General features: G+C 45.3%; 1 protein-coding gene across 8 annotated transcripts in view; it reads left to right on the top strand.

The window, feature by feature from the left end:
- The window catches only part of OPCML (opioid binding protein/cell adhesion molecule like), a 1,215,017-nt gene extending 1,202,531 nt beyond the window's left edge, over positions 1–12,486 (top strand). For all 8 annotated transcript variants that reach the window (XM_089314649.1, XM_089314643.1, XM_070048374.2 and 5 more), the window contains one exon: positions 7,188–12,486. In XM_089314649.1, coding sequence (XP_089170775.1) covers positions 7,188–7,288 — 101 coding nt within the window. In that variant the 3' untranslated portion in view covers positions 7,289–12,486. The remainder of the gene's footprint in view (positions 1–7,187) is intronic.
- Positions 12,487–13,797: the final 1,311 nt, after the last annotated feature.

Raw genomic sequence — 13,797 nt, 5'->3', positions numbered from 1 at the left:
GCTTCTAAATACTCTTCCCCAGAATAGCTGGTGTGCATAGGGAAGTTTTATCCACGGTTAGCAGGCACCTCTGGTTTTTCTGGAAGGGACCAAATCACTCACTTGCTGGCCACGGCCAGGTTTGCCAGGTTGGTGTTAGGGCAGAAGCTGGTATTTCAGAAGGGTCTTTATTTGTTTATTATTTGGTCTCTTTATTTACCATAAACATGCTATTTTAGGCATTAGCAACTATTGCCCCATTTCTAACTCACCTACTCATTTTTTGTGGTGTACTTGGTATGTTACACACCATCTTAACTAATCCTCAGAGCAAACCTGCAAGGCTAGATAAAACTGCCCCTTCCCCATTGTGTACATGAAAGAAACTATTTCTGAAAAGTCGACTGTCTTGTCCAAAGTCCTCCTGCTGGTGGGTAGCAGAGCCAGAATTTAAACTCAGTTCTCTCTGATTCTTAAATTCAGTCCTCTCAAGACCATCCAACAGGAAGGATGTTCCTGAGATGAAAGGGATGTGGGGTTATTTGTTCCAAATGGCTTTCTTCCCAGAATCTGTGAAGGCTTAAAAAATATATTTATCTGTTTGCTTATTTATTTATTTAGACGAGGACAGAGAGTGCACTAGGTCTTACTGGAGGAGAAGGGCTTTGAAGGTAGAGACTCCGACTTTCTGAGTTTGCCTGGCGCGTGGCAAACTCCCAACACATACTTGCCGAATGAACGGCCGTGCCTCTGCGGAGGCTGGCTTGCGGTCTGCTCCCTTTACAGAGTGGACACTCTGACCTTGGTGCTTAGCACAGAGCTTGGCACTGGCCTTTCCCTCCCCCCAGACCCCTCCCAGCTAATGGCCTCTCTCAGCAGCAAACACTCTGACCTTTCAACTTTCCTGCATCTTTCACTCATTCTCCCACTGAAACCTCACCTCAGGTTCAACATATTTGAAAAAGATCTAAATAAGCCAACATTGGTCTCAACCGAGAAATGGAGGTGCGTGTGCATGTGTGCACATGTGTGTGCATGTGTGGTGAGGGTAGGACCCCCAACACACAGCAGCGCTTACCTCATTTACACGGCATTTTTACACCAGGCACTAACACATATCCCGTTCATCCTTTAACTAATCCTATAAACCCAGTGCGTATTCTTACCCCCACTTTCAGTAAGAAAATTCAAAGTTCTTGTCTAAAAAGATCACATAGCTGGGAAGCTACAGAATCAAGATACAAATCCCAGTTTGCCCAATTCCAAAGCTGCCTGGATTGGTTGCACTTTTATAGTGGCCACTGACCTTACCCCAAAGGACACTGAGGGCTTCCCAGCCAAGGTCAGTGAGGCCAAGGAGGCGGGGCACATAGGAAGCCTTTTTTGAGGTCTCCGTGTTTTCCTCCAGAGACCCTGTACCCGTTCCTCAGTCTTCCTTTCAGTCACACCTTTTTTTTTTAAACCAATGGTCTTTATCCAGGGACATTTTAAGGTTAGTTTTCTGGGGAAGAATCCACAATTAAGAACCAACTTGCCGGCGCTGTGGCTCACTAGGCTAATCCTCCGCCTAGCGGCGCCGGCACACCGGGTTCTAGTCCCAGTCGGGGCGCCGGATTCTGTCCCGGTTGCCCCTCTTCCAGGCCAGCTCTCTGCTGTGGCCCAGGAGTGCAGTGGAGGATGGCCCAAGTGCTTGGGCCCTGCACCCTTATGGGAGACCAGGAGAAGCACCTGGCTCCTGCCATCGGATCAGCGCGGTGCGCCGGCTGCAGCACGCCGGCCGTGGTGGCCATTGGAGGGTGAACCAACAGCAAAGGAAGACCTTTCTCTCTGTCTCTCTCTCTCACTGTCCACTCTGCCTGTCAAAAAATTAAAAAAAAAAAAAAAAAGAACCAACTTCACTGCTCCAAATGTTGCAGTCTAAGTTTTAAATAAAAATCACCTGTCTCCCTATTTCAAATTCCTCCCCTCAAAAGAAAAATCAATGAAAACACCATTTAAATTCCTGACCCTGTTTTTTGAGATTAAAACTGGCATCACTTTGGGAACCACGTACCTGAAAAAATTCTTGTGCTGGATTTTATTTTTAAAGATTTATTTATTTACTTGAAAGGCAGAGGTACACAGAGAGAGAAAAGGGAGAGAGAGAGAGAGAGAGAGAGAGAGAGAAAGAGAGAGGTCTTCCATCCACTGGTTCACTCTCCAGATGGCTGTAACTGCTGGAGCTGGGCCTATCTGAAGCCAGGAGCCAGGAGCCAGGAGCCAGGAGCTTCTTCCAGGTCTCCTGCCGCAGTTGCAGGGGCCCAAGGACTTGAGCCATCTTCTACTGCTTTCCCAGGCCACAGCAGTGAGCTGGATCAGAAGTGGAACAGCCGGGACTCGATCCGGTGCCCATATGGGATGCTGGCACTGAAGGCGGTGGCTTTACCTGCTACATCACAGCACCGGCCTCTTGTACTGGATTCTTAAAGAATCCACGACCCTGGCACAGGAACACTGTCCTTTCCCGTGATGCTGAAGATGTGCGTTTAGCTTTGCAGCTAGCACAGTGGGTCTCAGAATGAAGCACTCCATCTATGCCATATCCCTTCCACTGAACCAACTTTCACAACGTCCTCATGAAGCCTAAGGGACCAAATGCGAGCCCCAAGAGACCATAGGACCACCTGAGAACATCAATCAATCATTTCTTTTTTACTGAAGCACAAAGAAGGATTTACCTATGTCCGGAAAACAAGTATTAGCATGCAGGCACCCAATGGCAGAGACCCAGTGGCGATGCTTTCTTTTCCAATCAAACAGGGCTCTGGGAGCCTGCAATTCAAGATTCAGTTCGTGCCTGATGGCTTTTGTCTTGTATTCCTCCAACCTAGAGAGTGAGCCTTTCTTTCCCTACTCCCCCTAAAATCCCCATTGTCCCTCTACTCAGCCCAGCTGCCAGATCCCAGATGTGTCCAGGATGTGTGACAATGGGAGGTTGAATTTCTGTCCCAGTGGATTAGGTTAACTATTTGACCACAGTAGTCCAGTGATTCCTCATAGATCGATTGATCAAAGGCCCTTTGACTGTAAATCACCAGGTCGTGTGTTGCTACCACGCAGGTGCTCAGCATCATTGAAACTCCCTGAGGAGCCGGCGCCACGGCTCACTAGGCTAATCCTCCACCTGCGGTGCCGGCACACCAGGTTCTAGTCCTGGTCGGGGCACCAGATCCTGTCCCGGTTGCTCCTCTTCCAGTCCAGCTCTCTGCTGTGGCCCAAGTGCTTGGGCCCTGCACCCACATGGGAGACCAGGAGAGGTGCCTGGTTCCTGGCTTCGGATCAGCGCGGTGCGCCAGCCGCAGTGGCCATTGGGGGGTGAACCAACAGAGAAGGAAGACCTTTCTCTCTGTCTCTCTCTCTCTCACTGTCCACTCTGCCTGTCAAATTTAGCTCCAGGTGTGTCACGTGTGTAATCATAGGCAAGGAATTTAACTGCTCTTCCTTGATTTCCCCACTTATAAAGGAGGAATGACAACAGTGCATAGCTCATAGGATTGTTGTGATTTTTAAATGACTCAAAATATGATAAGCATTTAGAATCATGCTTACACATCATCCCCATCACCTTCCTGGTTTCCAGTCTTTGGAACACACAGCAGAAGTTGAGTGTGGCTGTGAACCCTGCACCTGCTCAGAGCCAGCATGTTATGGCAACTGTCCTACGTCAGTCTCTCTTCACCCTTCACTGTTTTGCTTTGCTTTCCTTATATACATTTTCTCTCCTCTTGGCTTAGCTATATAGACACACATAACACCCACAGAAATGCTTGCATCCACTGATAGAACTTGAAATAAAGTGATTCCTACACTAAAGTTCTCAGTCCTTTCAGAGCTGATCATATTGAGGTTTCAGTTCATTCTTAAATCATCATCCGTGTAACAAATTAGACACACACACACACATATATATATATACAACTACATGTGAACATATACAATTACCTAACAAATCTAATATATACATCTTTTTCAAACACACAACACATACATGATGAAAGGTACTTTTAGAGAAATGTATATCCTTTTAAAGAGAGGTTTACATTTGTGTGTATATGCGGGCAGCCCTCTGCGTCTCATAGTTCCACATCCTGGATTCAACTACCATAAATCAAAACTACTTGGGAAAAAATTCATTCCTCTGAACATGTGCAGACTTCTTTTTATTGTTAGTATTCCCTAAATAGCACCAATTATTTATACAGCATTAATGTTGTATTTAAGATTACAGGTAATGTAGAGATGATTTAAAGGATACAGGAGGATGGTTGCAGGTTCAATGCAAGCACTACATGATTATACATAAGGTACTTGAGCATGCATGGACTTTGGTATCTGTGGGGGTTCATACATCTAATCCCTGATAAACCCCAATTAGTCCTAGAACAAATCCCAAATAAATGCCAGTGTCCACGTGATCTATATATGGAAAGATATTTTTAAAGAAACATATGAGCCTTTTTAAATATCTATTATTTAATTCCTCATAAGCTTACTTAAACTTTTTAGTCATGCATCTTTTGCAGAAGAAAACAAGGAAAATCACACTGAATGATTTCCAACTCAGTTCCATTCTGCAGGCCAGTAAGATTCCTTAGGGTGTGCGTCAGGACTGCTGGGAACCCCAGAACCAGGCTACTGTCCATACTGAAGGAGCCTTCCCAGTGACCACTGGAACTGTGCCAGAACCCAGATCCCTCCTTTCTTTATGAGCACTCTATAACATGGACTCAAAGCAGCATGAGCTAGACTTCAGGCTACCAACTAAACACTAGTTCTTTAGACTATTAGGGCATAATGAATATTCTAAGTCACAGAAAAAACAGGCATCCATGTTGGAGTGACTGGAGTTGGGACAATTGTATGTTCCCTGCTAACCTGAGAGACCTGAGCTCCTGGCAGCAAAAGATTGACTTGAGTCCCTTCCCAGGCCAGGCACAGGTCCATGCCATGGGATTGACAGACAAGGAGAATGACTCAGGGACTGTGTTCAGAGACCTCACCCAACCTCCATTTTGAAAGGAGTCAAGCTTGTTACCACTGGCCAATTAGCTTCTTGAAGAGGCACAAATAACAAATTACACACACACACACACACACACACATGTGAACATATACAATTACCTAACAAATCTAATACATACATCTTTTTCAAACACACAACAACACATACATGATGAAAGGTACTTTTAGAGAAATGTATATCTCAAGTCTTGGCTTGAGATAGAAGAGACATGGCACGCCTTCCTGTCTGCCTCTTCTTCCATTTGTCGCTGGTCTTACAGAAATGCCTGTGATGGCTTTCATTCCCTTGGCAACATTTGGTTTTGCTTTCCCTGTCATACACTCTGGGAACTACTGGTCTTGTTATGACCCTAAGTGCTTGCAGGTGATGCAAGGGTACACACAAAGCAGCGTTTTCTCTGGCACACCTGCCACAGGCCCTTGGGATAGGCTAGGACAATTCCATTTCATGTGGTTTGTCTTCTTGAAGATCAGCTGATGAGCGTAAGGAATAGCAAGCTTGATTCTGTGGTCCTATTTGTCAACGGTGCCTGAATGATTCATGATGGATGTGGGAAATGGCCAGAGAGAGGGAAGAAGACAGAAAGGCAAAGGGAGGGTTCTTCAGGGGCAGTCATCAGGTGGCATCTGGTCTGGGTGGGCTGAGTCTTCTTGGTTACCAAGGAGGGGCTCCCACTGCCAATAGAACTCTCAAGGACAACTACTCCCCCAGCCTCAGCAGCTTCACGAAGCCCCCTCAATAGCTCAATCATATGCAGGGATGGTGCCAGTGGTCCATACCCGCACCTACACTTCCTGCCAACAGAATCTCACCATCCCCTTCCTTTCTTCCCCTGCCTCTTGTCCTTCCATACCCTCTCTCTCCTGTTCATCCCTGTCTGTAACAGACGCCATTCCCATGGTTAAACCACAATGAGAGGCACTTCTTTTTGAAGAGATCATTGGGTTCTGCCTTTTCATTGAATCCTATTGCCTTAATTTTGGGGCTCAAAGACATAAATGATATCCCACAATTCATGTTTATTAAATGGTTATTTTACGAGTAGAGAGACACACAGAGGGGGAAGGGAGGGGATGTTGGGAGGTGAGGGAGAGGGAGAGGGAGAGAGAGAGAGAGAGAGAGAGAGAGAGAATGCATTCCTATTCCCTTACTTGTGTTCCAAATGCTCACAACAGTTAGACCTGAACTGGGCTGAAACCAGGCGCCAGGAACTCATTCCAGGTCTCCCATGTGTAAAGCCAGACTTCAACTGCTTGGAGCTTCACTGCTGCCTCCCAGGGTCTACGTTAGTGGGAATTTGGAGTCTGGAGTCTGAGCTGGGTGTGGAACCCAGGTACTCTGATATGGGATGTAAGCACCTTAACAATGAGGTCAAAAGCCTGCATCCTTGTACTCCTCTGCCTTTGGCCTTGCCTAGCTCTGGATGTTGAGGACATATGAAGAGTGAATCAGAAGATAGAAGGTACTTCCTCTCTCTCTCTTTCTCTCTCTCTCTCTCTCATAGATGAACAAATAAATAAATACATATTGAAGAACACACTCCAGGGGGCAGCATTGTGATGTAGTGGGGTAAAGCCACTGCCTGCAATGCCAGCATCCCATATGGTCGCCAGCTCATGTCCCAGGTGCTCTAAATTCCCATTCAGTTCCTTGCTAATGGCTTGGGAAAAGCAACAGAAGATGGTCCAAGTGTTTGGGCCCCTGCCATCCACGTGGGAGACCCAGATGAAGCCTCTGGCTTCCAACTGGCCCAACACTGACCATTGCACCCACCTAGGGGAGTGAACCAGCAGATGGAATATCTCTCTCTCTCTCTCTCTCTCTTCCTGTCTCTTTCTTTCTCTCTCTCTCTCAATCTGTGTGTGTATGTGTCTCCCTCTCTGTCTGTGACTATTTCAAAATAAATAAATAAATCTTAAAAAAAATACATCCCACTCTTTCAGAGTAGATGGAAGTGATCAGTGACTCACACCTTTAGTTTCTAGATATGCTCAAAGGACAGTTCCTATTTGTGCAGAATGGGGGGTGGGTCGGTGTGAGGGGGAATGCTCTCAGAGAAGCATGTCTGTGCATTTGCTTGTCAGCAGAGATGTGTGGTGTCCTCGGGGTACATGCTAACGGGTCTGTATCTCTTTCCCCCACACAGGGCCTGGAGCAGTCATTGATGGTGTAAACTCGGCCTCTAGAGCGCTGGCTTGTCTCTGGCTCTCAGGGACTCTCTTTGCCCACTTCTTCATCAAGTTTTGATAAGAAATCATAGGTCCTCTGAGCAACACCTGCTTCTCCATATCACAGACTTTAATCTACACTGCAGAGGGCAAACCAGTTTGGGCTTCTTTTTGTTTGTTTCTGTTTTTCTTCCTGATTTTTTGCTTCTTGGGTTTCTTTTTCGGTTTGTTTGCTTTTGGGGGTTGGTTTGCTTATTTGATTTTGTTTTCCAGCTGGAATGAGTGGGGTTGGGGGGAGGGGCGGGCAGGGTTCTACCACGTGTAGAATAATCATTCATGGGTGTGTCCAAAATGGAATGTGCTCCTGCTACCTTAGCCCTTCTGTTCCCCCTGCTTCTCCCCCCATCATCATAACCACCAGCCTCCCCCACTACCACTACCACCACCACACACCAAACCATAAGTTCCATTTGGGCAAAAAATGTGCCTCATGATAAACACCCTGAAGACACAACTTGACTCAATGTAGTACACAGCAAGGGTTACATCCAAGTGTCCTAGTATCTGTGTCTTAAGCTTCAGATCATTTGCCTAAGTATAATGTACATATCCCCCTCCCTCTTTATTATTGCCTATTTTCACTAGGGTTCACACCTTGTCTTTCTGGGAAGTTATCTCACTATTTCCAAATCCTGCATCTTCTCCAGTCACCCCATCCTATTCATTTTTTTTCCACCAGCTGCAGAGACTGGAGGTCTGGGGCTATGCATGGAACCTAAAACTAAAACTGTAGAAGTCAAGTGACTTTAAAAGGAGGAGGTATTTTGAAGAGAGTGCTTCTCTTTTAAAAACATTATCCTACTCATAAAAGAATGAGCAATAGATGGCTGCTAATTTAGACCTCATCTGGCCATCTATCAAAGCAGTCATGTGACTATGCATCTACTCGATTGTCTGATTTCTCTCTCCATTCAATTATTACCCACCTGTCTTCCTCTCTATTTACTTGATCAAGCTATCAATGTAATAATCTAATCTTTCTATTCCCCCCCCCCCAGTCCTCTCAATCCATTACCATATTAATCTCAATTCAGATTGTGTCAATCCCACGGTATTCATTTCTCCTCTACTATCAGCAGACATCGGCATCATCAAAATTGCCTATAAACTTATCATGGGAAAGCCAGTGATCTCACAGGCTCACAACAACACAGAAAAGCAATACCCTGTGTCATGGGTTTTTTGGAACACAGTATCCCATCCACCCAAACTAGATGCTGTTAACAGGTGGACCAACATAGCACTTGAATGGTCAGTCCCTCACTATTTCCAGAAGAGTCTGTGTTTCCTAAAAACATCATCTTGGGAAGCAGATCATCTCTGAAAAAGCCTTGGTTAGCACTATGTTTTTTCTTTCACAGTTGAAGGACTAAGGTACCAACCTTCATTCTTCCCTCGGCCTTTCAAGAAAGAGCATATCAGGAACCTATGGCATTCCTTAGTAGGAAAAACCTAAGAGAAAACACATATGGATCTGCAATGTGCAGTCAGCAATCCACCCGTTAAAGAGAGTGAGGACTTCAGCTGATGGCTCCTCTGCCTAGTTCTGGTTTGATCTGTTTGAAAACTATCCGGTAAAGAGCTGATGGAGGTCCAATTACATGGCGGGTGTGTTGACAACTCCAGTATTTGTTTCAGGAAGCTCTTCTGAGCTGAGGGCCCTTGAGCAACTGACTTAATTTCTAAGCACTTGATGAACACAACATTGCAAGTAGAAGGGGAATGTGTAAGTGACAGGATTTCCTCTGAGGCAGGCTGCTTCTCCAGTGGCTTGGGGGAAGAATCTCCCCAGCTCCCCCAGTTCAAAGCATCTCCAGTGTTCAAACAAGAGTGGACATGCCTTTTCTGCATTGTCTCCTGGTACAAGAGAGCTCATCCAGCAAGGGGCCTGTGATTCAAAAGAATAGCATCGAAAAACACTACAGAACTGTGAAGCAGAAACTGGCCTGTGGAGAGAATGAGGAAGATGTATCAACAATGACTTTCTTACAGACCTGCCCTGCCTCGGTCGGAAAACTGTTTTGGGTCCACATTTTTAAAAATAATAAATGTGAGCTTCATAGAGTTCCATAGTTCCATTCCCTTAATGTGTAATTGATCTTCTTCCCCCTAAAGAGGTGCCTCCTCCCTTGACACATGAACATGACATCTATGGTTGGGGCACATGTACATTCACATACTCACATGCACACGTTCTTGCACACACGCATGCTGGCTTGGCATACATAAAGCTAGGTTTTGTCGCAAGAGGCAGAAGTGGCATGAGTGAAATGAATATGATCCATGCCAGCGATCTACAGACATCTGCATTTCCTAGTGAGCTGCCAAGAGCCAGGTTCTGGGAGCATAAATGGTGTGCCAGAAAACAGTCTATTGATGCCAAGCTCCAGAGACTGTCATGAGCCGGCCCCAAATCAAAATTAAAGGTCGGGCGCATGCAGTTGAGATCTGTCACCACAGCCAGCACCTGGGCCAGGCTGGTGACAGACACCCTCTGGGAATACCATGTCACTTGAGTGTGCCACCGGTACTGCATCTGTTACTTTAGGGGGTCAAACAGATGTGCAGGCTGTGGGGAGTAGATGGTCTTGGAGAACATGGTTCTTGAAATGGACTCGCTCTACCTGTTCCTCACTCCAAGACTTGCCAGAAAGGAAGGGGTCTGCCTTTCTTTGGCCAAGGAGATCATCAGAACCTTTCAAACCCAATGTGGCTGGTCCCAGGATTATTGCAGAACTCTGCTCTGCCCTGTTCCACCAGACACTAGCAAGCACCTCTGGTGGGGACCTATTTCTGCATGACATGCTACAGTCAATCCTTTTTTATCTGGGACAAAGAACACCAAGTAAATAATAAGATCCAAGTCAACCAGGGCATGCGAGTGAAGATGACTTTCCCTCACAAGAGACCTGATCTAGCTTCAGCAATGTTTGTGTGGACTCTCTGGCTATTCCCCAACATCTGGAAAGGTACAGCACAGCAGACGTTTGCTAAAGACAGTATCCACATACACACTTGCTTTTCTGACTTTGCATACGGTAGGTAGGTGGCTGAGGTATACTGGACAGGTTTGTTCAGGATGCCGGTGGTGGTGGGGGGAGGGGGAGTGGGACCCAGGGAGGGGCAACAGCTCCGTGTAGAGTTTTCTATGTGGGAAGGAAACCAAATATGGCTTATCGGGAGATTAGGTGAGAGGAAGTCGGTGATGCAGTTACTCTGAAACTCTTTCCCTTTCCTAAACAAAGTTAATGCAGCATGCACTTCCACCAAAGTAATGCCAATGAAAAGTGCTAGTGTGAACCCTGGCCAAGCTTGTTTCTCAATGTCAAGTGCCTGATACAGTCATCTGCAAGTCTAAAGAGGTGGGCTTAGTTGTACTTATTCTTGCTTTAATTGGGAGGGTGAAGACAGAGGAGAGAGGCTGTCATAGTAAGGATATATTCTATGCAGACAGCACTGTGCCTGGTGGTTCTGCTGCCTGTGAGATTGCTTTGTGTCATGAAGAGGACTCTACTACGAAGTCCACACCTCTTCCTAGATGCTTCAATTTACAAGTCGGGCAGTTAATTCTCAAAAGCTGGGTGGCACGTGTGCAGAACCTCCATAACTGATGCTGAGTTTGAGGGTCTACTACCCCTGCCCTCTCCAAAGGGGGCTTAGCAAGCTCTGCTGCTGGTGAGGGAACGATGACCTCCAAGAGGCAGAGAGCCTCCAAGTAAGTGCACAGGCAATCCCAGCAGGCGTTCATTGCTACCACTCACCAGGGGTAGCTCTAAATTAAATCCCCAAGCTTCACTTGCTGCATCCAGTGGCAATGGGGACATCTTATCGGTAGTTGAATGTGGCTGCCAGCAGAAGGAGGGGCAGAGTGGCTTAAAGTGAGCTGAGATCTCATGGTGTGGTCTTTCCCCATCTTGATCCTTGAGTTCTCAACAGAAAAAGACAAATTAGCTTTGTAAATCCCCAGGACCAGACCCTTCCCCAACCACATTTCACCCTCTCTGCTCACCTCCCCCTCCCCCCCAAAATTAGTCCCTTTGGAATTACAAGCATAGCATTTTTTTTTTTTTTTTTTTTTTTTGTCAAGCAGCAAAATCTGCTAGACAGGGGCTAGAATCTGTTTTCATTTCGATCAAGCTCTATTCCTGTAAACTCATACCACTGCTTTCCCTCCTATTATCCAAGACTTCCCTGTGTTTTTCTTTCGAGACAAATAAGTTTTGAGCTGTTGCAGCAAAACTTCACAGGTGTGTAACTAGGAAGGCAACATTTTCAAAAAAGATACCATATGATGAGAACTCCTAATGATCACTGAAACACAAACAAATAAAAATGCTAGTCTCATTTCCCTCATTTCTTACTTAAGAGAAGAGAAGCAAATGAAAGGAAGAAGAAACAGATTTGCAATTAAAAGATGTGGCAAAAAAGAGCGGAACCAGAGCAATTTGCCTTCAGGTGCAGAATACTTGGGAGTCCGAGGAGAGTGGAGTGGACTTCATTAGAGGCAATTGTCTCCACCTGAGAGTAGTCAGCTGCGCCCAATTCCCAGCTTCTTGGGAGAGATTGCTTTTTGTTTCTTTCAGTGGTGCCCTGTGATGGCCCAAAGTTGTTCCACATGGCGAGTAGAGAAAGAAAGATTGTGAACCCTCTACCATCTTGTGGGACTACAGCCTACATTATTTGGCAGATTTATAAGGATATCAATAATAACAATGATAAGTAATAATTGCTGCCCTGTGTTAGTTAAAGGGAGCATTTTTAATCATTCAGAGATTTTTGTGACATGTAACGTGCAGTTGTGAGGAATGTGTGGGTGTACGAAATGTATCTGTCACGTTCAGAGTCCTCTAGATTTAAAAAAAAATTATGACTTATCAATGGTGCCGTTATAGCTGTGTCAGACAATGGGTGTGCCCATTCTCACAATTATCCTTAAAACAAATCTATGTTTAAATGCTTTAAACATTTATCACATGATACAACAGTATAACTTTGTCAGCCTTCTCGACTTCTTTTTTCTTTTATTTTTTTCTCTTATTTTTTTTCCTTCAAAAAAATCAATGAAGACTTGATTTCTGTCAACAATTGTATTAAGGGTGAATATACTACCTGAATTTTGTGCATGTTACATTGTAGTTGTAAGCTTTTCTAATTCAGGATGAATACGAGATGGTTGTGATTGTGCAGTGTATCAATAAAGTTCAAAGAAGTTTGTAACTTTTAGGGGACTGTTTCTTAGGACAACTCATTGTCATCCAGGAGGGGTGAAAGGGCAAGTCACCTGTGTTTCTTTCATGTATGTGCTTTAGGCTTTGGGAAGAAGTCACTCCCATGAAACGCAGCTCTGTCTCCTCCTCTCCCACTTTCACAGGCACACGCTTAGCTGGGACACAGGGCATTCTAAGCACTTTCCATATTACATTTGTGTATCAAAACTCCATGGTGTTACGAATAGCCTAAAACGCACCTGCAGCATCAACATCTACATTATTTATTGACTAGACTAAAAATCAAAGAAGAAGTTGCAAAAAAGTAATGACCACCTACTGCCCCTTTAGGGCATTTGAATTCTCCCCAGTTCCTGCTGCTTGATTTCACGGAAGAGAACATCACTGTGACAAAGGTAGGTGTGAGAAGCTGTGGTGACAATGATGGACTTTCATTCTTAAAACTGTGTGCCTTTTCATTCATCTTCATTTTTACTGCAATAGAATAACGTGAGAAGGAGCCCTGGAAAGGAGGCTCCAGTCTTCTTCTTGTTGCTCCTAAGCATCTTTTTCATCACATGTTGGCTGTTTTCTTAATGGATATTAACTCCTCTCTTCCAACCCAGTGTCTTGTCAGTCATTCCCAGTTCAGCCAATGGTGTGTGGCCTTCTTCATCTGTGTGACCCCTCTGTATCCCTGGAGAATTTAATTGCACCCCTTAGTGTGCTGTAGTTAAAAATTCTCTGGCCAGCCTTTGCTTCTCTTTCAATCAATGGATGTCTGATGACTGCCCCCAGATGAAGCCTTGAAACACTAACTGGTTATTGAGAACTCAGTAGAAAGCGGATACAGTTTTTCAGTTCATCTTGTCACACAGGGATCTTCTCAGGCAAAGGCTCTGGGCTAGAATGTGGAAGTTTATATCCACAAGGGGGTTTTCCTATGTAGACATGGGGTTCTCTGGACTCTGTCTACCCTACAAAAAAACCTGGTAGACCAGTTGTATATGCTTTGTATATTAAAATGGCCAGTAAACACTGGGCACCAGTGATTGAGAGTTTCCAATTTCCTCAGGCTCATTGGAAATTCATGACTTGTCAAGGAAACATATTTCCACATTCCCTAAGCATCTCAGTACCTTCAGTGCTTCCTTTTGCTCTCTCCTTTGTCATCTTCCTTTTCACCATCCTCTTCCTGTCTATGCCTGACCCCTTTCCTGCTCCCGTTCAAACCACAGCATTTACCCATCCATCTGCTCTTTTGCTGGCGTAGGCATTTATCACTCCCTCACTCCATCTGGCTACTCGGCTCCATCAAACA

The sequence above is a fragment of the Oryctolagus cuniculus genome, chromosome 1, assembly GCF_051225735.1.
Source record: "Oryctolagus cuniculus isolate XC-2025 breed Fujian yellow rabbit chromosome 1, ASM5122573v1, whole genome shotgun sequence".
NCBI classification, from domain to species: domain Eukaryota; kingdom Metazoa; phylum Chordata; class Mammalia; order Lagomorpha; family Leporidae; genus Oryctolagus; species Oryctolagus cuniculus.
The sequence above is the reverse complement of the archived record's forward strand: the minus strand, read 5'-3'. Positions and strand labels throughout refer to the sequence as shown.